This window comes from Delphinus delphis, chromosome 2 (assembly GCF_949987515.2).
Source record: "Delphinus delphis chromosome 2, mDelDel1.2, whole genome shotgun sequence".
Lineage (NCBI taxonomy): Eukaryota > Metazoa > Chordata > Mammalia > Artiodactyla > Delphinidae > Delphinus > Delphinus delphis.
The window spans coordinates 134,114,112-134,141,589 of NC_082684.1; the positions used below are offsets into that span (position 1 = coordinate 134,114,112).

General features: G+C 47.2%; 1 protein-coding gene across 1 annotated transcript in view; it reads right to left on the minus strand.

Moving 5' to 3' along the window:
* NOX5 (NADPH oxidase 5) overlaps positions 1–25,028 on the minus strand; it is a 31,422-nt gene extending 6,394 nt beyond the window's left edge. The window contains 11 exon segments of the mRNA XM_060002840.1: positions 1,675–1,771; positions 2,407–2,436; positions 2,438–2,495; positions 2,773–2,897; positions 3,292–3,336; positions 7,016–7,176; positions 10,458–10,590; positions 12,282–12,298; positions 12,301–12,448; positions 13,784–13,853; positions 25,018–25,028. Of these exon segments, the coding sequence (XP_059858823.1) occupies positions 1,675–1,771; positions 2,407–2,436; positions 2,438–2,495; positions 2,773–2,897; positions 3,292–3,336; positions 7,016–7,176; positions 10,458–10,590; positions 12,282–12,298; positions 12,301–12,448; positions 13,784–13,853; positions 25,018–25,028 (895 nt within the window).
* Positions 25,029–27,478: the final 2,450 nt, after the last annotated feature.

Below are 27,478 nucleotides of genomic sequence, written 5' to 3' on the forward strand. Positions count from 1 at the left end.
ATCTGGATTTAAAGAGCAGACAAAATATTTGAACAGACACTTTACAAAGAAGGCATACAAACAGCAAATAAGACCATAAAAATATCTTCAGCATCATAATTAATTAGGGAACTGCAAATTAAGAGCATATTGAGATATCCCTATACACCGCTAGAATAGTTAAAATTAAAAAGACTGCCAACATCAAGTGTTGATGACTTGGTGCTTTGTGACCACCTAGAGGGGTGGGATAGGGAGGATGGGAGGGAGGCTCAAGAGGGAGGGAATATGGGGATATATGTATATGTATAGCTGATTCACTTTGTTGTATAGCAGAAACTAATACAACATTGTAAAGCAATTATACTCCAATAAAGATGTAAAGAAAAAAATGTTGATGAGGTTGTGGAGCAACTGGAACTCCACTGCTGATGGAAATACAAAGTGGTACAGTCATTTGGGAAAAATAATTTGGCAGTTTATAAAACTTAGCACATACCATACTACCCAGCAATCCCAATTCTAAGTATTTACCCAAGAGAAGAGGAAACATATGCCCACACAGAGACTTTCATAGTCAAAAATGGCTAAAAAGTGGAAATAACTCTAACATCCATCAGCAACTGAGTGGAAAAAGATTGTGGTATATCCAGAAAATGGAACACTTCTCAGCTACAAAAAGGAATTAACTACTTACTTTAATTTAACATGCAACAGCATGGATAAATCTCAAAGGTATTATGTTTAGTGAAAGATGTTAGAAAAGACTACATACATATTATATGATTCCATTTTTATGAAATTCTAGAAAAGGAAAAACGATAGTGATCGAAAGCAGATCAGAGGTTGCCAGGAGCTGCAAGTGGAGAGAGGGCATTGAGCAAAGTGAGATGAGGGAGCTTTCGGGGGTAATAGAAATGTCCCATGTTTTGATTATGGTGATGGTTATAAAACTGGACACACTTGTCAAAATCCCATTGTCTTTACTGGACACTTAAATTGATGAATTTTATTGTATGCAAATTATCCCTCAAGGAAACTTTAAAAAAAAAAGTGTGAATACAAATCGTCTGAGAATCGTGTTAAAATGTACCTTCCCGGGCCCTATTCCCAGACAATCCGACTTGGAAGGTCTGGAATGAGGCCTGGTTATCTAACTTTTTAATAAGTGCTCATTTTGAATAAAAAGAAATGCCATAAAAAAGAGAAATGGGGTGGGGGAGGCTATACATTTTTATAAAATGTGAATAAGAAAAAATATCAGAAGGAAATCCTTTAAAATGCCTGGATACCTAGATGGGATTATGAATTTTTTTTCTCTTCTCTCTTTTAAGTTTCACAAAATATTACATTTTATTGGGGGAAAAAAGCAGGCCCCTCTCCCCCACATTTTTTTTTTTTTAGGTACGTGGGCCTCTCACTGTTGTGGCCTCTCTCGTTGTGGAGCACAGGCTCCGGACGCGCAGGCTCAGCGGCCAATGGCTCACGGGCCTAGCCGCTCCGCGGCATGTGGGATCTTCCCAGACCGGGGCACGAACCCGTGTCCCCTGCATCGGCAGGCGGACTCTCAACCACTGCGCCACCAGGGAATCCCCTCCCCCACATTTTTGATAGAATAATCTAAACACTTTCTTAAAAAGACCCCGAAACCCGCTGCCCCACCTCCATCATCCTCAGGCCCCGCCCCTCTCCTACCCTCCTGAGTCTCCTCGGCCTGGTCCATCTCCATTCTGGTCAGACTCACAAACCACTCGAAAGACCGCTAGTCTCGGTTGATCCAGATGGAGTCCACCTACGGAGAAGGGTCCAGTTCAGAGGGGGCCTACCTCATTCACTCATATCTGTGATCCCCAGGGCCCTGGTGTAACCACCCTGCTGTGAGCAGGGCACACAGTATCGCCCCCATTTAAGGGAGGGGGAGACGGAGGCTCGCAGAGGTGAGGAACATTGCCCAGGTCACAGAGCAGCATGGGATCAGAACTCGGGGTCCTGACAACCAGGTCAGGATTTTCTCTAATAATCTATTGTTTACAGCAAGCAGTATTCTGAGATCTTAAGTTTAGGACAGCCAGAAAAACATTACTTCATTGTTTTTTTTTTAGAAACTCTTTGAAGGGGCCTACACAGAATAATAAATTTTCAAACGGCAAACGTTTTCATTTTTAAAACCACCGTCAGGTCACGGCTAGCAAGCATCGTGGCTGTAACTGAATCCCGGCTGCCTGACTTTCAGGCTCCGTGTTCTTTAACGAGATGCCTGCCTTTAGGGCCCAGAATGTCTCTCTGGGGGAGCCCTGAACACAGAGATCAATGGATCCAAGCCGGGGAGGGGTCATCTCTCCCTCCCCTGCCTCTGCACAGGGGGCATGTAGCTCTGGTGTCTGGGGAGCTCCCCAGTCCTTCCTGCAGGAGGCAGTGCTCACTCACCTTGTGGAGCTTCACGTCAGCATCCTGCACACACACCCTCCCTCCCGGAGTGCTGGCAGTGGGGGCAGATGTGCGTTCTCTTCTGGTGCCTGAGGGGAGAAGAGAGGAGGGGCTCTTGAGTTTGGGGTGAGTATGAGATTTCTCAGGACCCCAGAGAACAGTGCAGGGCACAGGGAGGGAGGTGGAGTGGCAGGGCCCACCCCATGAGGAGGGGGAGGGGTGAGACCCGAAAAAGAGCAGGAGAGGAAAGAGAGAAAAGGGGAGAGGGAGCCAGGTGAAAGGAGGGAGAAGGCAGGGCGGGGAGGGGAGGCCGTCTCTCAGGACTCTGCCCTGGGATGCAGGCAGGGCCACAGCCTGTCCACCCACCTGTACAAGATGCTCTGCAGGATGGAAGCAAAGGGGGTGATGCCGACGCCTGCCCCGATGAGCACAGCATGCTCGGAGGCGAATATCCTGTGGTTGGGGGTCCTGTAAGGGCCATCGATGTAGCACTGCATGCAGGAGGGGTTAGAGGAAAGACAGGATGGGTGGGTGAGGGAGAAGCGGACCCCGACGCTTCAGGACCTCCCTTTATATACAGGCAGTCATCTCCTGGGCTGGAACCCAGGAGTAAGTGGCTCCCACTCAGAGCACATTCTACACGCTGTGGTCTGAGCCAGAGTCTGGGAGAGCCCTAGAATGTTCACATGCAGAGCTGGTGAGAGCAGGGCCCAGCCAGCACTCCCCGTGTGCCCTGGGAGGGCAGGGGTTTGGTTCCGTTATCTGGAGACCTGGGAGTCAGACCGTGGGGACTGTGGAACCCGGGTACCAAGAGCCACAGCAAGCCCTCCCCGTGGGCAGAGGCTTCGATTCCTCTGCTTGGGGTCACCCCCTTGAGCCTCTCACCTTGATGTTACAGAACTGGTGGTTCTCAGAGGACACCTCGGAGACCTGCAGGGAGTAGAGCAGAGAAGGTGGGTCTCTGGGAGTGGGCGGGCCAGGCATTTCTCAGAGGCTTCCTCACCCTTGCCAGTCTGAACAACCTTACAGAAAGGGAATTGCCTTTTCTGCCCCAACCATTCCAGGGAGCATGGGGCACTTTTGAGGGAGAACATCAGTGGTGTGCTGGTACACGGACTCCTCAGAAAAAGAAAGCACCACCACCAGCAACGACAAACTCCTGATTTTTAGTGTCTAGATTTCCAGTGTAAACACTGCCATCACGGCTCCCACCAATGACTGTGCTTAATAACTGGCTCTCAAAATTCCTGAAAATGTAACAATCGCTCTAGAGGTCCAACACAAGTCAGCTTCAGGGTGTGATGGGAGAAGACTCACCCCAGCCGCCTCTTGGGCTCAGCCACTCCCCGATAGCTTTCATGTTTCTAGACACAGCCCCGGCCTTGAACGTTCTTTCCCTGTGCCTAGAGCACGCTCTCCTCTTGCCCAGCTGGCAAATTCCTGTGCATCCTTCAGTGTGCAGCTCACTTGGAGTGGCTGCTCCTCCTGGACGCTTTGCCCAGCTGCTCCAGGCAGAAAAGCCACGAATGGGCCTGGTTCAGAGTTCGCCCCTGCCCTTGGGACCCTGCTCTGGGCTTGCTGACAGGGAGCTGCCTGAGGGCAGGGAAAAGGCCTCCTCTGCTCTGCCTAACTCCTCCAGCCCCGAGGACAGGCAGACCAGATTCCCTGAGGTCAAAGTGCTTCCTTCCTGAAGATGAAGGAAACAGAACCTCCCCCCACTCAAAGGGCTGCAGGGGCCTGTGACAGTTTCTCTCTGGTGAGGAGTGACCTTCACAATCATCCAAGCAAATCCCTTATTTCACAGAGAGAAGCCGAACCCGAGAGTGTGGAAATGACTGGCCCAAGTTCCCACAGAGCTCGGGGTGGAGCCTGGGTCTCCAGCTGCCCATCCTGCACTCACCACGTCACACCACGTTGCTTCTTTGGCGGCAACCGAATTCTGTGTCCTCCACAGTGCTGGATGTGAACTACTTGTGAGGATTATTTTAGGAAGTACACTGTGAGAGGGATACTTCTCTTACAATGTTTTAAAATCCTTCTGATTGCAAGGAGAAAGCCTTACACCATGGTTATTATATCTTTAACATCTCTCTAACACTTACTAATCCCTCCTCCTTTTTTTTTCTTTTAACAATCTGAGAAAGAAAGAGATGGAGAGCATGACAGAGAGAGAGAGAAAGAGAGAGGGAACAAGCAGTGGATGCAGCTCAGGCTCAGAGCCTCACTTAGCAGGCAGCAACATCTGGCAAGCATTTAATTACATCGTTTTTGCTTTCAGAGTTATCTTCTGTTTACGGCACGTGATAACTGGTTCTTCATTAAACATGGCAATCTAAAGAGTCCTTTTAAAATACGATTAAGTTGAAAGTAATGTTGGGATGTAAGGAGAAAGATTCAGTAGGAAATATCACCTGTGGGAAGTAAATACGGCAAAAGTTATGAAGGTGCCATGCAGGTGACTGGCTACAGGAACACCACATGGCGTGTGGTCCTTCCTGAATGTGGCCTGCCCTTGAGGCCTTCTCTTCCAAGTTCCAAGGACCCACCCACCGTTCCTGGGAAGAAAAATCATTGGCTCTCCACGCTCCAGCTCCAGCTTCCTCAGCCCTATCTGGCCCAGGTCTTCAGCTGCAGCTTCCCACTGTGCCTGAACCCCGTCCTTTGTCCCCACGTACACCAGGCCTTCATCCCCCTGCTGTGGAGTTCCCTTGGGCCTGTAGGGCATCACCTCCACAGAGACATCCTTTTTGGAGTCCATTGCACCTTGTGCCGAGGCTCCAGAGTGGATGGGCTGGGGCTGCAAACCCTGTTTGGTTTCAAAAAACCCAGTGCTTTATGATTTAAACCTCAAGATCAGTACGTGTTAGTTTTTTTTAAAAGATTCAGAAGCTACAGAACTTTAAAGAATAATGTAAAAAAGTACCCTGAATTGGAAGACACAACTTCTCTAAACATTTTCTCTGTCCTTCCAGATCTTTTTCACACACACACACAGTTTCACATAAATGGAACGTACTGTTTTGTAATTTGCCTTTTTCACTTACTACATCTTGACCAGCTTACGTGCTAATGCATATACATTCACATAGTCTTTTTTAGGCAACTTACTATTCTATTAGACGGGCGATCAGTAATTTCTTTAACTGCTTCCCTACCGTTGGGCATTTTGGTTAATCTCATTTTCTCATTCTTGTTAACAACCACGGTATATTATATAAATTAGCTCTTTCCCTTTACCCTGATTTTCTTCATAGCATTTATTACCACGTGACACATTTTATATCTATTTGGGCATTTACTGTCTATCTCCCCCTCCGGAAGGGAAGCAGTGCCAATGGCTATTTTGCTTATTGACATATCTCCAGCATCTAAAACAGTACCTGGAAAACAGTAGATCCTGTGCTCAATAAATATTTGCTAAATGAATGAATGAACAAGGTGGTTAATGTACTTCTTGTGTATGTGTCCAATCAGCTTGTTAGGCTAAATCCCTAAAAATGGCATTGCTGGGCCATTGGGTATAGATATTAAAACGCTGACACATATAGCCAGACTGCCCACCAGAAAGATTGTGCCAGTTTATTCTTTGGCAGCGGTGCTTAAGACCCCAAGGAAACACTGCTTTTAGTGTATCTAGCCACCAATCTCTGTGTGCCAAGACTCGCCCGGGTTTGAAAATCGGCTTTCTCCTTCGGGAGGTTTCCCCTGATTAACAGGAGAGAACATTCTGCTTGTTTCTACCTACCTCTCCCTTTCCCGGAGCTTTGCTCTTGGCACTGTCCTAGAAGGTCCCTCTGGTCTGACCAGGCAGGATTCCACATGGTTTTCTCCCCTGGACTTTAAATTCCACAGGGGCAAGGCAGGGCTGGGCCAGGCCTGGGGGCTTTCTTCCTTTGACCTTCAACAGGGTTTCCACATATTAACCTGTCTCCCGGCTCAGTGGTACAGCCTACTAAGTGTTCAGGCACCCTCAGCCTCCTACATCTATCCCTGCTTCCTCAGGTGCTGCTCTGATCTCTCTGTATTCCTCACAAACCTCCCAGAACCTGTATTCACTCCAGGCACTGGCAGATTGTCAATCTTGTGCAGTTCATCAGGGCTCAAAAGATAACAATGCTGATGGTGACGGTGATGGTGGCGGTGATGATGGTGATGGTGATAATGAATGATCCCTCTGGACCATGTTGCTTAGTTCACTCAATACTTGACATGCATTCATTCCATTGGTCCTTAAAAGAATCATGTGTAAAAGGAAAGCCAACGGTGGGAAGCACGTCCAGTTTGTAGATGAACAACTTTGAGGCTCAGCAAGGCTAAAAGATGTGCCCAAGGCTATACAGTTAGAAAGCGTTAGAGCAGAGAGGTGGGGGTGGGTTTTTCTCAACTCAATTTCCCCCTCTTTGCATTGTCCCCTTCTTTCTAATGGAGCACACTGGAGCGGGGAGGATCTGGCGTGGTCAGGCTTCGAGGAGGCTCTTGGACCCCACAGTCTGTAGTTGCCTCGCCCTGTGTGCCACCGTCCAGCCGGTGTACACGACAGCTGCTCAGTGGTTGCCAGCTAAGAAGGCAACTTGGTCCCCATGGGTTTGTCACCATGGTGGAGCCTTACTTCCCTGCAGTCACTTCCCTGCGGCTTCCTCTGACTCCTTCTCATCTTCAAACTCCTTGAGAGCCTCTCGGAACCATAGCCCACTGGGTCTGATTTCTTGAAGGACTCATACAGCCTGTTTATCCACTGGCCCTGGGACCGGGTGTGTAGCCAGATGGTGTCTGAGCAAGAGACAGGGAGGGAGGAAAGGGTTCAGCACTGTTCTCCAGCAGGGACAGGCCCGTCTCACTTGGAGGGATTGGGACTGGGTGTCCGCCCCTTAAGTCCTCCTTTGAATGTCCTTCCTCAGGCCCAAACTAGCAGCCACAGTCATGGGACTTGGAGAGCCGAGCTCTCTGTGCAGATCTGGCAATCTTGCTCAGTGAGGTCAACCTAAGGGTTCAGTCTCCTTTGCCAAGGCAGGGGTCAGAGTGCCCCTAAGCACACTGGGAGCTCCCTAGGGGTGGGGGCCAGGCCTCCTCCATCAAGCCAGGGTCTCACCAAGGTGGGGACCCTCTCCCTCCCACATTCAACCGGGTGCCTGACAATGGCTCTGCACACAGTAGGTGCTCAGTCAATGGTGGGAACCACAGCTTGCACTGCCCCCAGTGTCTGGGATGCAGGGGTTGCTTACTAAGGTTCCTTGTTGAGTGGATGACTGATGGAAAAGCCTGGGGGGGCTATCCCTCTGTTGAGGGGTACCAGAAAGAACCCACATGAGAGTAAGGAGGCCCCTAAGAGATCTCCTGGTCTAGGGTTCTCATCCTTTTTCTTTTATTTTAAACCACGGACTCTTTTTGGCAGTCGTATGAAGGAAATGGATAGACTCCTTCTCAGAATGTTTTTAAATACATTGAATAACATATGTAGAAATGAAACCAATTATAATGAGACAGTTATCAAAATATATCTTTTAAAATTTTGATTTAAGAATACATGTGCGTTTTTGTTAATACATGAAATACTGAGATGCAGCAGGAGTCACATGGCCACTGGAAACGTGAATTAGCAATAAGCATGAATGATATCCGAAAGTATGGACAGCAACCGTAATGTGATATGAAGAAGAACCCATGGTTTTCATTTCGAAAAAGGCACACGGGTTGGTAATGCTACTATGCATTGTTACCTGCATTCATACCTGAAGAAAATGCTAAATTTTAGTTAGCTGTTAGTGAAATCAAGATGTCACACTTTTTTGTCCACCTAAGTTCCTGAATGGACTGGTTGGACCCTGTGTTTACAGAGAGGTGAGGCATGCTCTCACAGCTTTGTGAGGAGGGGACTGAAAAGTCACGTGCTTGGATCCCTACTCCCATGCGCCTTCCTGGCGCTTCCTCACCCTGCAGGGTGCAAAGAGGCAGGAGGGCTGGGCTATGCCCTGTCGCACAGATGCACCCTGAACTGCCTCACACAGTGACTCATACGGAGAAGGTCTCTTAAATGTCAGCTGAATTCAATCAGCCGCACCTGCCAGCCTGAGTGCCACTCCTGATTCTGTAAGCCACCTCTGCAAACAAAGTTGGAGGATTTACCAGCCCCCATATAGACTCACTCAGCTCACTGCAGGGGACTCGGGCCAAGATATGGGCAGATTCCAAGTTGAGACCCTGAAGAAACCCCTTCAAGAATTGGTCAAATAAATAATACATCCATAAAATAAACATGGTCATTATAATCATATTAGTATTGATACACTGGAATAGTATGCAGCCATAAAAAGGAAAAGTTCTTCTTTTAAGAGAACTGACATGCAAAGATTTTCATGACATACTATTCATGGAGAAAAAGTGGGCTTCGAGACAGTGTGAACAGTGATCCCTTGCATGCAGCATTATCTCTGCTTCTGATTATCCATGGAGATGTATCGAGATCTGGAAGGCAATGGTTTTATTTTTTTTTTCTTTTTAAAATTTTATTGAAGTATAGTTGCTTTACAATGCTGTGTTAGCTTCTACCATATAGCAAAGTGAATCACTATACGTATACATATATCCCCTCCTTTTTGGATTTCCTTCCCATTTAGGTCACCACAGAGCATTGAGTTCCCTGTGCTATACAGTAGGTTCTCATTATGGAATCTATTTTATACATAGTATCAAGAGTGTATATATGTCAATCCCAATCTCCCAATTCATCCCATCGGCCCTTTCCCGCTTCGGACAATGGATTTCTTTGGGTGGAATTACTTGAGGGATTTTAATTTTCTTCAGGACATGTTTCTATACTGTCTGAATTTTCCAGAAGCATATCTGTTCTTTACAAAACAGCAAAGGAAAGAAAAATAGGAAGAAGGTAACCCACCCTCTCTAACCCACACCCTCACCCCATTGTACCTCCAGGCCACCACTCACATGATTCCAGGGTGGGTGTTGTGCAGCTCCGGGTGGGGAACCCTGGACTTGGGTCTGCGCCCTGAGCTGAGGGAGCTGGGCCAGGGGGTGGGAGGCATCCTGAGTGAAGCTACAGCTTTTGATGGGGGTGGGTCAGAGAACCCTGGCAACCAGAAGCCTTTATCCCTCATGAAGCCGAGCAAGGGTCTCGCTGTAACAGGCCACGCAAGGCCTCCTCTGTCAGAAGCACCGCTTGAGGTGGGAGGGCCAACGCCTGGCCAGGAGGTCAGAGGTCCAGCTTGTGGCCCGACCAACAGCTCAGGACCAGAAGGCAGGGCCACGCATGGTTGTGAGTCAGAGGACAGCTGGGCAAAGGGAGGGTCCGCTGAGCAGTTCTACGGGCGCTGGGTATCCAGAGGGAATAGGGGTGGTCCAGGGATGGGGGAGAAGGGTGCGAGGGTTTCTGCTGCCTTGACGCCCCATAGGGCTCATGCCCACATGGAGTGCGGAAGCCTGGCTTCCTGTCACAGCCCCTTTGGAAACGACCTGGTCCCCTCTCCTCTGAGCCGCTGTTCCTCCGCTTAAGACCCCTGCGGGCTCCCAACCGCCTGCGCCATCCTGCGTTCCACTCTGCGTTCGAAGTCTTTCACAGTCCCACCCTGGTTCTCATCGACTTTGCCAGCCACTCTTGTCTGCCTTTGGTCCCTTCTCTGACCCTCTCTCCCGCCCCCACTGCCCCTACTTCCTTCCTCCCTACTCCACCCAACTCTCAGCCCAAACTACAACAGACCCTCCTACGTTTCCATGTTTTCATGCTTCTCCCTCCGCCTCCACCCCCTCGTCCTTCCCTACCTAGGAAACTCCTACAAACCTTTCAAAGTTCAGCTGAAATGCCACCCTGCCCACTTCCCCCACCAGGCCAGGCCCTCGCCTGTGACAGTACAGCCCCAAACACCCCATTCGGTCAGCATCTGCACGGCTGCCTCTGTGTTCCAGAGGGAGCTTTGGGAGGTTGACTTTGTGTGTCTGGTCTTGTGCACCTCTGTGTTCCTGGTTCCCAGCCTTGCTTGGCACACGGCAAGGACTCAGTAATACCTGCTGAGTGACCAGTGGGGCTGGCGCAGGCCTACCTTTCTGCTCGGGAGCGCTGCTGATGGTGAAGGGGTGCCACTTGTGGTGCGCGACGGTGGGGATGTTCAGTTACAAGTAGTTGCCAGGCCTGTAGTGGAAAGGAGGGGGCTTCTTGATGACGAGCTGAGTGACCTGGGGAGAGAAGAAAGAGACCAGGGTCATCTGTGCAGGCCCAGATCTGCCAGGGGCCCCAAGGCCAGAGGATGGAGGCTGGGCCATCTTTCTCCACCATAAGCCAGGTCGGCCCCAGACATGAGACTCTTCTGTGCCTGTGAGCACAGAAGACTCTTCTGTGCCTGTGCCAGATGTGCCCCTGCAGCACATCTGCCAACCAGGGGGTGGGCAGTGATCAGAGAAGGGAAGTCAGGCTGTGTCTGAAGTGGGGCTCATGGTGTGATCCCACTTCTTGTGGTGTAAATACTGCTTCTCAGTGGCCCTCCCACTCTGTGAAGCCCCTGACTGCTCCAGCCCCTTTCTTGGAACTTCTGTGGCACCTGGATGGTATTCCAACCGTGAACGGGCATCTCCCCAGGATACAACTGCCTCCGGGCTAGTAGCTTCGGTTTATTGAGCACTTACTGGGTGCCAGAGCTGTGTGGAGCTCTTCTAGTGCTATCTCTAGTCCTCACAGCGACTCTCTGAGATGAATGTCATTCTTTCTCCACTTTACGCAGGAGAGGCTGAGGCTCAGAGAGGTTAAATGACTTGCTCAAGGCCACCAGCTAAGAAACCACGGGATTTGAATCCAACCACTCTGTCTGATGCCAGGGTCTAGACAGAAACCTCAGCCTCTTAGTCAACTTCTGTGTCCTCACTCTCAAGCTGTCCAGAGTCAAACCCACGCAGAACTGCCTTCCCTTTCTCCAAAAATGGCCCCAGTTACTCAGGCACCTGCAAGACAGCCTAGACGCCTTCCCCAGCTCAACCGCAAATGCAGCCAGTTACCTCTTGAGTCTTTCTGTGACATGCCCCCTCCCCACCCAGTTCAAGGTCAAGGCTCCCGTGAGCTCTCATCTACATGTATGCAACAGCCTCCCCAGTGGTCCCCTCCAAGCCATCTTCTACAGAGCGAGTAAAGAAATGCAGCTGGATGGAGTATAAAGCACCTCAATACCACTGCCCACCCATCCCTCACCCTGCTCAAGGGTTTCCCATGGCCTGCAGGGTGAGGCCACTCACCCTTAGGTCCTGCCCACCCCTCCAGCTTCTCCCTGGCACCTTGGCTCCAGCTGTGCCAAACTACCTGTAGTCCCCCAAGCACAGTATGCCCTTTCATAACTCTGTGCCTTTGCCCATGCTGTTCCTTATCCAAGCAAACCCTTCCCTGTCTTGTCTATCCAACAAACTGCTATTCATCTTTCAAAACCCTGAAAAGGCAGCTCCCCTCTCATTCTGAAGCTTCTCTGATCTCTCAAAGACAAAGAGTTTCAACACCTCCTGGGATTCTTCTCTTACCAACACAGCCCTGCACTGTAACGGAAGGGCTGCTCTCCTACTAGCCTGGATGCCCATGGAGAGCGGGACAGTGGCTGAGCCTTCTCTGCATCTCTGTCACCTAGTGCAGGGCCTGCCACCTTGCAGACACTAATATATACTTACTGAAGGTATTCTGTGCACACTGGCCTTTAGTGGTACCCTGCTTACCTGTTATTCCCCTTCCAGAAGTGTCACTCCCGGAGGGCTAGATCGAGTCTTGCACTTTGCTTATCTTCTCCACTGTGATGGGGTGCCCCATTTCCTTGGGAGCGGGGGTCTAACAGAGTACTCAGCTTCTGCACCCCACCACCTGTGACTCCCCTTGGCTCGTCAGGCCCCCTTTGCACCTTGGAAGGGAGGAGATGACTTCCACGATGCACAGGGCCTCCATGAGGGATGCGGCCAGGCCAACGGCCTTCTCCAGGAAGAACAAGATGCCAGGGACCAGCAGCTACTTCCAGAAGTTGGGCCCGTGCAGACATGGGAGGTAGGACAGGTGGGTCCAATAGAACACCTGTTGGGGTGGGGAGTAAGTTGCCAGAGTCAGGGCCTGGGGGTGGAACAGAGCCAAGGTTCACGGCCATCCTTAAAGCCAGGACTGTGCCCAGAGCCTTGGCCACACACACCCTCTCCTGGGAACAGGCTTGGGTAGGAGGTTGGGGGTGGGAAGCTTCGTTGCCTCTCTGTTCTGGGGGCTTGGTCCAGAAAGTCTGTAAGGGAAGATTCTTGGTGCTAGTGGCAAACATCTGGAACATCTGCCTGGGGGTGCTCTGGGCAGAGTGAACTGCCCCCTCTGATGGGCTCATGAGCATCAGTGTCTCAGCCCACTAACCCTTTCTCAGCAGGAAGGAAGGAAAGACAGCAATGGTGTTCTGGGAGTGGAGGAGAAAGAGCAAAGCCCTGAGGGTTTTTTTTGGTTGTTTTTTTTTTTGCAGTACGCGAGCCTCTCACAGTTGTGGCCTCTCCCGTTGCGGAGCACAGGCTCCGGACTCACAGGCTCAGCGGCCATGGCTCACAGGCCCAGCTGCTCTGCGGCAATGTGGGATCTTCCCAGACCGGGGCACGAACCCGCGTCCCCTGCATCGGCAGGTGGACTCTCAACCACTGCGCCACCAGGGAAGCCAGCCCTGAGTTTTAATACCTGCTCTGCTACTAGCTGTGGGACCTTGGTCTGGTAAGTTACTTTTCTGAGAGTCAGATTCCTCATGGGTCAAATGAGGATGCTGATTCTGACTTCAAAGGATCATTGCTGGCCCCAAGTAGGTGCTGTGCATATGTATACATATATATGTCTACTTCTGATGTGACCAGATCAGTCCAAGGGACAGTTCCTGTCTCCCAACCAAATCCTCTGCGACCTCTTGTATCTCGAGGAGGCTAGAGAGAGGAAAGCAAAACTAGACCTAATACTTTTGGACTGACCATGTGCCAGGTGTGTGTAGTTATTGGCTTCACATGTATTATCTCATTTAATTCCTAAAATATTAATAACTCCTAAGGTAGAGAATTATAGCTCCGTTTTACAGATGACGACAATGAGTGACCCGTAAGTAGTGGGGTGGGGATTAGAATCCCGAAAGCCTGTGTTCCTTCCCCTCCCTGTGCTCAGTTTAATCCAATTAGAGCAAGGGGATAAGCCAGCAAAAAAGCCAGAAGAATCTTCTAGAGCAGAACATTTTCACTCAGCAGACATAAAACTACTGCCCAATGGCAGAACCCCAAATCACACATCCATAGTACGCAGACCGCCTGGAGCTTCCTGGGCTCTGGAGTAATTTAGAGGGAACGCAGCATGAAATGAAGTTGGGAGCCCAGGATGGGACAGGCAAAGGGGCAAGGGCTGGGGCGCCTCAAAGTGGCCGCTCCTGCGGACACAGGAGCTGGAGCAGGCGGACATGAGAAGCAGCAGTAGGGCTTCCCTGGTGGCGCAGTGGTTGGGAGTCCGCCTGCTGACGCAGGGGACGCGGGTTCGTGCCCCGGTCCGGGAAGATCCCACATGCCGTGGAGCGGCTGGGCCCCTGAGCCATGGCCGCTGAGCCTGCGCGTCTGGATGACTGTGCTCTGCAACTGGAGAGACCACAACAGTGAAAGGCCTGCATACCACAAAAAAAATAAATAAATAAAAAATAAAGAATGTTACAAGAGACAAGGAAGGACACTACATAATGATCAAGGGATCAATCCGAGAAGAAGATATAACAATTATAAATATATATGCACCCAACATAGGAGCACCTCAATATATAAGGCAACTGCTAACAGCTCTAAAAGAGGAAATTGACAGTAACACAGTAATAGTGGGGGACTTTAACACCTCACTTACACCAATGTATAGATCATCCAGACAGAAAATTAATAAGGAAACACAAGCTTTAAATGACACAATAGACCAGATAGATTTAGTTGATATTTATAGGACATTCCATCCAAAAACAGCAGATTACACTTTCTTCTCAAGTGTGCACGGAACATTCTACAGGATAGATCACATCTTGGGTCACAAATCAAGCCTCAGTAAATTTAAGAAAATTGAAATCATACCAAGCATCTTTTCTGACCACAACGCTATGAAATTAGAAATCAATTACAGGGGAAAAAAGGAAAAAACAAACACATGGAGGCTAAACAATACGTTATTAAATAACCAAGAGATCACTAAAGAAATCAAAGAGGAAATAAAAAATACCTAGAGATAAATGACAATGAAAAACACGATGATCCAAAACCTATGGGATGCATCAAAAGCAGTTCTAAGAGGGAAGTTTATAGCTATACAAGCCTACCTCAAGAAAGAAGAAAAATCTCAAATAAACAATCTAACGTTACACCTAAAGGAGAAGAACAAACAAACCCCAAAGTTAGCAGAAGGAAAGAAATCTAAAGATCAGAGCAGAAATAAATGAAATAGAAACAAAGAAAACAATAGCAAAGATCAATAAAACTAAAAGATGGTTCTTTGAGAAGATAAACAAAATTGATAAACCATTAGCCAGACTCATCAAGAAAAAGAGGGAGAGGACTCAAATCAATAAAATTAGAAATGAAAAAGGAGAAGTTACAACAGACACCGCAGAAATACAAAGCATCCTAAGAGACTACTACAAGCAACTCTATGCCAATAAAATGGACGACCTGGAAGAAATGGACAAATTCTAAGAAAGGTATACCTTCCAAGACTGAACCAGGAAGAAATAGAAAATATGAACAGACCAATCACAAGTAATGAAATTGAAACTGTGATTAAAAATCTTCCAACAAACAAAAGTCCAGGACTAGATGGCTTCACAGGTGAATTCTATCAAACATTTAGAGAAGAGCTAATATCCATCCTTCTCAAACTCTTCCAAAAATTGCAGAGGAAGGAAAACTCCCAAACTCATACTATGAGGCCACCATCACCCTGATACAAAAACCAGACAAAGATACCACAAAAAAAGGAAATTACAGACCAATATCACTGGCGAATATAGATGCAAAAATCCTCAACAAAATACTAGCAAACAGAATCCAACAACATATTAAAAGGATCATACACCATGATCAAGTGGGATTTATCCCAGAGATGCAAGGATTCATCAATATACACAAATCAATCAATGTGATACACCATATTAACAAATTGAAGAATAAAAACCATATGATCATCTCAATAGATGCAGAAAAAGCTTTTGACAAAATTCAACACCCATTTATGATAAAAGCTCTCCAGAAAGTGGGCATAGAGGGAACCTACTTCAACATAATAAAGGCCATATGACAAACCCACAGCAAACATCATTCTCCATGGTGAAAAACTGACAGCATTTTCTCTAAGATCAGGAACAAGACAAGGATGTCCACTCTCGTCACTATTATTCAACATAGTTTTGGAAGTCCTAGCCATTGCAATCAGAGAAGGAAAAGAAATACAAATTGGAAAAGAAGAAGTAAAACTCTTACTGTTCACAGATGACATGATACTATACATAGAAAATCCTAAAGATGCCACCAGAAAACTACTAGAGCTAATCAATGAATTTGGTAAAGTTGCAGGATACAAAATTAATGCACAGAAATCTCTTGCATTCCTACACACTAATGATGAAAAATCTGAAAGAGAAATTAAGGAAACACTCCCATTTATCATTGCAACAAAAAGAAAAAAAATACCTAGGAATAAACCTACCTAGGGAGACAAAAGACCTGTATGCATTAAACTATAAGACACTGATGAAAGAAATTAAAGATGATACCAACAGATGGAGAGATATACCATGTTCTTGGATGGGAAGAATCAATATTGTGAAAGTGACTATACTACCCAAAGCAATCTACAGATTCAATGCAATCCCTATAAAATTACCAATGGCATTTTTTACAGAACTAGAACAAAAAATCTTAAAATTTGTATGGAGACATAAAAGACCCCGAATAGCCAAAGCAGTCTTGAGGGAAAAAAACTGAGCTGGAGGAATCAGATTCCCTGACTTCAGACTATACTACAAAGCTACAGTCATCAAGACAATATGGTACTGGCACAAAAACAGAAATATAGATCAATTGAACAGGATAGAAGGCCCAGAGATAAACCCACGCACTTATGGTCAACTAATCTATGACAAAGGAGGCAAGGATATACAATGGAGAAAAGACAGTCTCTTCAATAAGTGGTGCTGGAAAAACTGGACAGCTACATGTAAAAGAATGAAATTAGAACACTTGCTAACACCATACACAAAAATTAACTCAAAATGGATTAGAGACCTAAATGTAAGACACTATAAAACTCTTAGAGGAAAACATAGGATGAACACTCTTTGACATAACTCACAGCAAGATCTTTTTTGATCCACCTCCTAGAGTAATGGAAATAAAAATAAACAAATGGGACCTAATGAAACTTCAAAGCTTTTGCACAGCAAAGGAAACCCTAAATGAGAGGAAAAGACAACCCTCAGAATGGGAGAATATATTTGCAAATGAATAATCGGACAAAGGATTAATCTCCAAAATATATAAACAGCTCATGCAGCTCAATATTTAAAAAACAAACAACCCAATCCAAAAATGGGCAGAAGACCTAAATAGACATTTCTCCATAGAAGACATACAGATGGCCAAGAAGCACATGAAAAGCTGCTCAACATCACTAATTATTAGAGAAGTGCAAATCAAAACTACAATGAGATATCACCTCACACAGGTCAGAGTGGCCATCATCAAAAAATCTACAAACAGTACTTGCTGGAGAGGATGTGGAGAAAAGGGAACCCTCCTGCACTGTTGGTGGGAATGTAAATTGATACAGCCACTATGGAGAACAATATGGAGATTCCTTAAAAAACTAAAAATAGAACTACCATATGACCCAGCAATCCCACTATCGGGCATATACCCTGAGAAAACCATAATTCAAAAAGATACACATACCACAATATTCATTGCAGCACTATTTACAATCGCCAGGACATGGAAGAAACCGAAATGTCCCCAATAATATTGTTGCATGATTACAAAATTATAAACATTAACTGTAGAGAATTAGAAAAATACCTAAAAGCACACACACACTTTAAAAAAGATTTTTTAAAAAATCACTATAATCTACCTACCCAAATAAAATCACTGCTAATGTTGAACATCTATTTCTAGTCACATGCAGAAGGTAGCCCAGCCTGGGATTCAGAGGGGGGTTGTGTGTGATGGACTCATTCACATGAACTGGTTTTGAGGTAGGAGATAAATGGGCCCCTGGGCTGGACAGCTGGTACGTGTCAAGTGGAGGAAAACTGAAGCTTTGCTCTCACCCAGATGCTCCAAGGACAAAGCTAGTGGCAGAAGATGAGCTCTGCTGAAGTAAAGAGATAAGATGACTGCTCCGGAGGTCAAGGAAAACTTCCCTGTCTGCACATGGGCGGGAAGGCTCCTTGGGGGTCAAAAAGGGAGGGGGCGCCATCCCATAATAGGTGTGGAACATACCGCCACAGGCCTCTGCAGTGGGAACCATCTTAGCAAAAAGTTGGCAGGCATGTTGGGGAGGGTCCTAGGGCAGGTCAGGTGTGGAAAAAGAAACCAGATATTTGGCCAAAGGTAAACAAAGACCAGGAAGAAGTGTCCTATGTAAGTGATTTAAATCACCTCTTTCCTGCACTCCTCCTCATTAGGAAGGATGGCTATACCCTTTCTCCCTGGGTGTGTATTTCTGCCTTGCTTCTGACTTAAATAAATACACTCTTTCTCTGTGTGCTCTCCCATACATTGGGCTGTGTCTCTAGTAATAAACTTTGTACCTATTTTGCAGTTTTTGCCTCCTTGAAACATTCTTGCTTTCAATGGGGGAAAGAGCTAGAGGCACTTTGCTTCTAGCCTCTAGCCCCTGGTGGACTAACGGCTTGGATTCCTGGTTTTCATCCAGGCTACCCAGGTTCAATTCCTATACAGGGGAACTAAGATCTGTCTCAGAACTGCTCACTGCTGTCTCCTAGAAATCAGTGTCACCTGTGTGAAAGGGGCCACTGAGGAGAACACTGTAAGTGGAGGGCTTGGGGGTGAAACCTGGGAAGAAGGAGAGGGAAGCACGGGTCTGTTCTTCAGCTCTGCCCTTGAACTCTGGTCTGAGTTCTCTGAAGAGATAGGGAAGGCAGGGAGATCTTTGCAGGGACTGCAGGAGACTCCGGTACTGTTTGGACTTGGAGGTCTTGAATGTTTGGAAGTCCAGGAGATCACCCCTCTACTGGGAGGTGCTAGGACAGTACAGCCAGTAGGAGGGCCGCCAGGTAGTAGACAGCTCCAGGAGCACGAGATTGGTGGGATTTGAGCAGGCTGGCTCGTGAGCACATGTGAGACACCCAAGTACCTGGGGAAAATTGGGAGTGGAGTAAGCAAAGCAGTTAGCAAAAGGTGGGCATGAATGCTAATGACACTTCTTCATAGCCACAAGCCAGAGTCAGAAAAGTAAGAAGCTGAGACTTGGGACTTCTGGTTAAGACGGTATTACATTCACTCTTTGAGGCCCCCTCATCTGTACCACATACAAAGCAATGATAGATAAAAAAATTTTTTTTTAGTTTAAAAGACCAACTGATCTCAAATAAGATAAACATCTCTGTTGACCAGAGATGAAGCAGAAACATGCCATGCCCCTGCTTATGGGAGAGGGCTGGAAAAAGCTGTGTCTGACCATTGCCTGGGACTGTGATTTATATTTTGTACTTAGCCTCCTAGCCAAGAGCTGGACCACAACAACTGCTGCTTGGTGACTGGACCCATGGTATCCTCAGCTCTCCCTGGATGGGAGCCCGAGGCCACCAAGGTAAGACTAATGTTGAACTGAGGGGACCAGGAAGCTGGGTGGAAGCAATGCAGAACTTCTAAAGAAGGGCTGAACACAAACACAACACAACACAACACACACACACACACACACACACACACCATTCAAGATGAGTCAACAAGCTGGTATTCCAAAAGACCTCAAAAGAATGACTGCAAAGAAGACAGCCAATCAAACCAATAATAGGGGGAATTCATTTTGTAAGAAGTGAAAATAATAGACATTAAGCATATTTAGAATTCTCAAAGAAGGAAAGGAAAGAAAAACATTCATAAAAAAAAGAATAAGAACTTAAATAAAAATGGGCAGAAATGAAACCAGCCCAGCTGGTATGAAGAAAATGCAACTAGAAATATGGAGACACATATGGTTATTAAAATTTTAAATAATTCAATACATAATTTTTAGTCTAGACCTAATTGAAGAGTGGATGTACAATCCCTAAGATGGAATTGAATAATTCACTTGGAATAATTTTGTAACTTTTTTTCACTTACCAACATATGTTAAACATTTCTCCATATTATTAAATATGAATGTGTCAAAAATGTTGTAAACTAGTCTTCTATGTTTGGACAGTTAACTTTCTTATATTTATTCCATTACCATAAACAAGTTTTTGAGAAATCTTGTTATTAAATCTTTGTCCAAGTTTCCAATGGTTTCTCTAGGCTGGATTCCCAAAAGAGGAATTACTGCGCCCAAGAAGTATGAAATTTCCTAAGTCTTTTGGTTACAGCCAATAGCCAAACTGCTTCTCAAAGATCTTGAACCAATTTTTCACTCCCACCCATGTTTTAAGAAATGCCTGTTTAACAGAACATTTTTGAATACTAAGAATTATCCCTTAAAATATTTGTCCACTTGCGTTTCCCTCCCTCCCACCCTCCCTATCCCACCCCTCTAGGTGGTCACAAAGCACCGAGATGCAAGAGGGAAGAGATATGGGAACATATGTATATGTATAACTGATTCACTTTGTTATAAAGCAGAAACTAACATAGCATTGTAAAGCAATTATACTCCAATAAAGATGTTAAAAAAAATGAGATAACAAGACAAAAAAAATATTTGTCCATTTGGCAAAAAATGATATTTTCGATTTTTTTTTGTGGTACACGGGCGTCTCATTGTTGTGGCCTCTCACTGTTGTGGTCTCTCCCGTTGCAGAGCACAGGCTCCGGACGCGCAGGCTCAGTGACCATGGCTCACGGGCCCAGCCACTCCGCTCCACATGGGATCTTCCCGGACCAGGGCATGAACCCGTGTCCCCTGCATCGGCAGGCGGACTCTCAACCACTGTGCCACCAGGGAAGCCCAATATTTTCAATTTTTATTTGCCTTAGTCTGATTAGTAACAAAGTGAAACATCATCATGGAAGGAAAAATAGTGAAAACCTCTTTTCCTCATTTCTTGGGTAAAGTAGGACATATTTTACTGTAGAGGGGACACAGAGCTTCGTTACATGACATACTCCCAACTGGTTGTTTTTTGGCTTAGAACACTTTTCTTCTACATTTTTTTTTGTCAAAAGCATGGTATCTTCACTCCAGCCCTACAACATATTATTTGTTGATTCTTTGGGCTGATTTTAAGACCTGAGTCTGTAGCCCATGGATTTGCTCTGCTTGCTGTAGGGTGGGAACACTGCTACGGCCGCTTTCCTCTGCCAGGATGAGTCCAGAAAGGCAGCTGAGATGTGGACAAGCCATAGGGAAAATGATGGCTCACCTGCATGTGCTCCTCTCTGCAGCTGCCTCGCCCCCTGTGCCCTGAAGTCCTCATCCTCTCACCCACTTGAGGATTGTGACCTGCAATTATCTCCTTGCTTTCTGCATCATTTTCCTCTTCGTTTTCCTCTAGCTATTGCCCAGTTTCTCCTTAATAGCAAAACCTCCTGAAAGAGTTGCTTATATTCAGTCTCCACTTCGTCATTTCCCTTTTATTTTTGGAATCCACTCCAATCAGATTTCTATTGCCCAAGGAAACCTTTCTTAATAAGATGAACAACAATGTCCTCATGGCCAAGCCAAGGGGTCATTCTCAGCCCTTAGCAGTTTGACAAAGGTGAATTCTTTTTCCTTCTTGAACCTCTGTCTTCTCTTGACTTCGAGAATCCCACCCTTTCCTGGTTTCCTTCTAACTCACTGTCTCCTTCTCAGTGTCCTGACTTATGGATAGATCCTGTTCTTTTATCTGGCCTTTATAAGTTGGGCTCAGCCTATCTTTTCTATCTAAACTAAATTCCTTGTCAACTAGCTCATCAACAAGTGCATGTCTCCATTCCCAACCTTGGCCCTGAACTGTGGTCCAGTAATTCCAATGGCCAGTTAACATCTCCACTTGGATGTCAATATGCATCTCAAACTTAACACGTCCAAAACTGGACTCACGGTATCCCTAACTCTGAGCCACCCACTGTTCCCATCTCAGTAAACGACCCCTTCCCCATTCACCTCAGAACTATGGAGTACTCATCTATTCCTTTCTTTCCCACATGTCTGACATCCAACCCACAAGCAAATCTTGCTGCTTCTACTTCTACATTACAAATAGATATAGAATCTGACTGCCCCTCCTTAGGTCCCACCCTAGCCAGAGGGACCATCACTGCTCACCTGGACAGCCTCCTAACTCACCCTCTGTTCCACCCTCATCCCTTTATAGTCTGTTCTCTATTCAGGGCCCTGGAGATCCTTTTCAAATGTAAATTAATGAGCCACTCCCCAGCTTAAAACCTTTAGATGGTTTCTCATCCCACTTAGAATAACCACAAAGCCCTCCGTATTCCCCCCATGACATGGCCCCATGACCTCTGTGCCCTCATCTTGGGCTCTCCCCTTGCTCACTCAGCTCCAGCCACACTGGCCTCCTCAGTACTTCTTGAACATACCAGGCACACTTCTGCCCCAGGGCCTTTGCACTGACCATTCCCTCTGCCTGGAACATTCTTCTTCCAGAGATCTACCTGGCTAACTCCCTCCCCTCCTTCAAGCTTTTGCTCATCTCACACCTTCTTAATGAAGTCTACCCTGAGCACCCTGTCTTAAAGGTGGTTCTCACCCACCCCAAACTACTGATCCCCATTATCCTGCTCTACTCCCTTCTTTCCACAGCACGTTCCATCTTCTAATGTGCTATATAATGTGCTTCCTTATTGTTTTTTGTCTGCCTCCTCCCCCACTAGAAAGTAAGCTCCATAAGGGCGGGGACTTGAGTCTGTTTTATTCTCGAATGAATCTCAACACTAGAGCAGTGCCTGGATTATAATAGTTACTCAATTGATATTTAGTGAATGACTGTAGTAGACCAGCCACATCAGCATCCCGCAGAGGAATCTCCCCACTCCAGTCAACCGTTCCCGATGCCCAACTCCAGTTCTAAGCAGGGTCAGCAGGAACCGAAACAGCTCCAGGCATTAATCAGGAGAGGGGGCTTCTATGCCCAGGCTAACTCACTGTCTGGCCTGGGAAAGTCACCTCCCCTGTTCAGGATCCAGTCCCTCCTCTGCTCAATGGAGATTTTCTCCTGTTCTCCCTGCCTTGGCACACAGTGTAAGAGCAGACACAGGGGTATACATTTTTAGAACCATCAAAGTTGACCTCACCCACATTATGCACCTTGTGTCTGGGAGAGAGGCTCACAAGAAGCTGTTCCCTGGGGCCAAGAACAGTAAGCAGAGGCTCTATTTTCCTGCTGATGTCACTAGGGTTCATGCTAATGAGATGGAATATGGCCTATCACCCCACCCCAGTCTCACACCTTTGGGGTTGAAACGACCTTCTCATGGAAAACAGGGCAGTTAAGTTGACCTAATATCATTCCAGCAAGTTCTATTATCATTTTCAGCTGATATACAAAATCTCAGGGGATATTAAGTTTTCACCCGCTTTTCTTATCTCCTTTTTAAGCCCTGGATGGCTGGGACCCGTCTTCCTCCTCTTGTATCCCCTGTGGGGCTCCACCCACAGTAGCAGCTCCATAAACGGTTACTGATTTGGTCAGTGTTTGTTTCCTGGGCCTTGAGTCGCCATCCCTCAGCTTGAGGAAAACACAGAGAGAACAAACACTGTGCCTGCCTTGAGCAACAGGTTTCATCTTGGGATTACAGTGAATATTTGCAAAACATTTCGCAGACCGCAAAATGCTTGTGCAAACACATCCCAGGAAATCCCAACAAGATCCCAGTGGGGTAGACATTCTGACCTCCATCTGTCAGGCAGACAAACTGAGGGGCAGAGCCTGGGCCAGAACACTCTGAGCCCCGCCAGTCATGTCCAGTCTCCCTTCTCTCCAGAGCAGAGACACATCCTCTGTTGGAGACCTTGAGCGTGTTTTGCTCGTTTCCAACACGGAAACTTTGCAGGAACTGCCTCTTCAGGGCAAGCATCTGGGGGCTCCACACCCCTCAAACCGGACTCACCCCTCAAGGTCCAGCCCAAAGTCCAACTTCTTCTAGAGGCTCTTCCTGCTCTCCTCAGCCCAGAATTAGTTGCACTGTGTTCCTGCACCACAAATGCTGTCTTGCAACATGTCATACCGTTGCTTTGCATGGTAACTTGGTCCTTGGATCATTATTTAACTTTTTGTGTATATATCTCTTCCCTCCGCAATGAGCCTATCAGCTCTAGGTAGGAATCACCTCTGCTCATTCCCTATTTCATTCAAACATTCCTTCAAGAAATATTCTATGCCATCCAAGAGATAAATAGATGACCAACGGTTCCTGCCCTCACAGAACTTATATGCCTTATTTCTTCCTTATGTCCCCACAGGACTTGCTATAATCCACCTGTAACCAGCGGGCAAGAGTTAACAGTGACAGCCTCTGGCCAGCAAGTTCCAGCAGTGTGTCCCTTTGATCTAGTCAAAGCTGAGTGAGGACTATTTTTAAGTAGAAAAGCAGCAAGGACCACAGAGGTGGGGTCTCTGTGTGGCTGCCTCTGGATGGCAAACCTAGAAGGGGATTCCTTTTGGGCCCTGCTCCTGGGAGAGATTGGAAGCTCCACCCATAAAGGGTCAGGGGTCATGGGCCCTGAAGAGGGCTTAAGGCTCACCAAAGGCACCCTCATGGCATAGCTGGGGAAACTGAAGCTTGCAGTGGGCTTGTGCTTGCTCCAGTACTAGACTCCCAGCACAGCGCTCTTTTCCTAGGAGCCCACTGAGGTATAGTTTCCTGCTAAAGGGAAAGACTTGTTTTCCCTTTAGCTGTTGGAAGGCTTTCTGGCACACAGGAGCACACCGGTGGAAAGAGGGGTGGGGGAGAGCAGTTCACAACAGTGGCTTCAAATACTTTAAAATAGGCTGGAAGACACTTATGCTCTGGCTCTGAGCATCTCCTCCGTACCCAGCACTGGGTCAGGGACAGGAGGGAGGGGCTGACTGTACTCATGGAACTCACGTGGGACAATCAGCTGTTTGGCAAGTGTGGCCAGCGGGCCCCCTGATGGGAACAAGACCTGTGAGTGAGAGGGGCTAGCCTTGGCTGGAGCTCTGCCCTCCCTGGCAGCCCCCTCACCCTCTCTGAGTTCTCTGTGGGGGGTGAGGGGGGGTCTTCCCCAAATACCAAAGCACATGGTTGTGAGGATTCAATGAAACACCACAAGGAAGCACCTGACCCAGAAGAGACACTCAGTTCATTTTCACTCATTCAGAAGGCTGTTTTGATTATTCTCAACCACCTGCTTTGTTTCCCAAGTCCCAGAAAAAGAATCCTGACTAGTCTTCTTGAAGCAGAAATAGGTGAGTTCATGTGGCCCCAACTGCCTACCCAGGGGTCATGGTCCCGATGCTCCCGCTCACCCCACCGCCCCCAGAATCAGCACTTGGGCTCACCACTTGTTGCCTGAGGCCAGTGTGCTTCCTCTCCCTGTTCCCCACTTTTCTTACCTGTAGAAAGGGACTGCTCCTGAAACAGGGAAGAACAAATCTGACTCCATGTTGGGATGGTGCTTTCACTTTAACCTTTGTATTGTATTCCTTCTGCTACAAGTCAATCACTCAAGGGATATTGCCTAGAGCTTAAAGTATACATAATGGCCCATTCTCCAGGAACCCTGCCTCCCATGCCTGACTGTTAAGTTAAAATACCTTTGTTTAGCTCACAGGAACCCCCCAACACACACACACCAGGCCCACCTGTGAATGGCTGCAGGAAGGAAGAAATTATCACATCCCCTCTGGAGTCTGGCCGGAACCAGGAAATATTTCCAACAACCGATCGCCTTCTTTTTACTTTACCTCCTCACCTCCCCCTCTTTGTTCTATAAAAGGAACTAGCATCCAAACCTGGGCAAGATGGTTCTTTGGGACACGAGTCCACCATCTTCTCGTTTGCTGGCTTTCTGAATAAAATCGCTGTTCCTTGCCCCAACACCTCGCCTCTCAATTGACTGGCCTGTCGTGCAGCGAGCAGTATGAGCTCAGACTCAGTAACACTCAGACTTAGCCCCATGAGGCTGTGTGACTCCACTGAGACACCGCAAGTACACACTCCAGTGGGTCGCACTGGATACGTGATCTTGTGCCCCTTGCCTTCTCCTTCCTGGAGTGGTCTGTTCTCCAGAAAGTGTGGGGCAGGGCTTGGAGCCTGGGCAAGAACCTCTCCTCCTCAGCCACCCCACTTCCCTCCCAGCCGCTTCTGCATCCTTAGCACAGGAGACCCCCTCACTGCTCCAGCCATCAGAAACATGTGCAGCAAGAGCCAGCTGCCAGTGCCACCACCATTCAGCCCAGGAAACAGGTGACATGTGTGAGACACACTCCTTTATTAAAAGAGGGCAACGGTGGGAGGGTTGCTGCGGGCACCTGGCTGAAGCCAAACCACCTCCCTCCTCCCCACTCTGCCTCCACTTTTGAGCATGGAGAAGTCTAGAGACTTACAGAAATTAGGTCTGGGTACAGCCTTGAAGATGATTTATTCCAGTGGCTTCCAAACACTTTAAATTAATTTTCAGTTATGTGGGTAAAATTTTAACTGACTCCCCTCCCTAAAAAATGGGTATGCAGATTTTTTTCTATGAAACATCTAGTGCAACCTTTCCTTTCTAGATGGGGAAACTGAGGCCCATGAAGTGGATGTGGTCTCCTGGCGGTATCTCAGGAGTTGGTGGAGTTGGGACTAGAGCCCTGGTCCCCTAATGCGACTCTTTCCACCAGCCTCCACCCTGAGGTGGTGACTGCAAAACCCGAGGCTGGGCTCTGCATCTCAGACGCAAAGAAGAAGGCAGGGTGGAGCACATGTGGCGTAAGTGGAAAAAGAATCCTGGGCCGATCCAGGAACTCTGTAAATTTATGTCCTAATCCAATTTCCTAAGAATTGGTTCTTGGAATAAGGCTAGTAGCTATAACGCAGACTTTCTGTTGGAGAAAATTAAAATATTATTTTTGCCTTTAGCTTTTGAGAAGTGCCAAGAACCATCAGGCTTTGGGAGTCCCAGAGGAAGGAAACATGAGCCTCGAATAATCAGGCCTCGGAGGATGTCTGTGAATCATGTTCCCACTGTGAGTCGTGGCCTGAGACCTTCCCCAAAGCAAACTTGCCTGGGCTTTCCTGCTTTCTCCACCGTGCCTTGCCTTTCTTTTCTCCCCAGTCTTTTAACCCTGTCTAGTTTGCACCCACAGAAATCACAGCATGAATGGTAAGGCCTTACTTTAGGCCAGCAGTCCCGGCCTGTTCCCAGGACACTGGTTCCACAAGAGAAGTGGAGTATCTGGCAATTCGGTTCACATCGGTGTATTACAGGCTCCATCTGGACTGAACATGTCCTGGCCAGATGACAAGACAGCATCGCCTCTTTCCAGGCTCTAAGTTCACCTGAACATATGCCTTCAGTCCTGGAGACAGAGAGGGGTCAGGGCCATGGCAGCATGTAATAGTTCGGAAAATCTCTGGTCAGAGTCAGGTCCCTGGTTTTAGCACCAAGCATAGGATAGCTCGCCTTCTCATTTCTTCACCTGGTGAACTCCTACCCAACCTTCAAGGGCCACGACAAAAATTCCCTTCCCCAGCCCACTCCTCCCCAAGAGAGCTAATTTAGTTCTCTCCTCTAGTTCTCACTGCATTTTACTTTTATTCTATCAACACACACTTGAGTTGAAGCAGAAGAACCTATTGGGAATTTAATGTATCACAATAGTTTATTAAGAAATTAATTTATATCATTTATTGCCCTTGTTGACTCACCAGAAAAGAACAAAAGCTGTCTTGACATGAGCCCCACACACTGGAC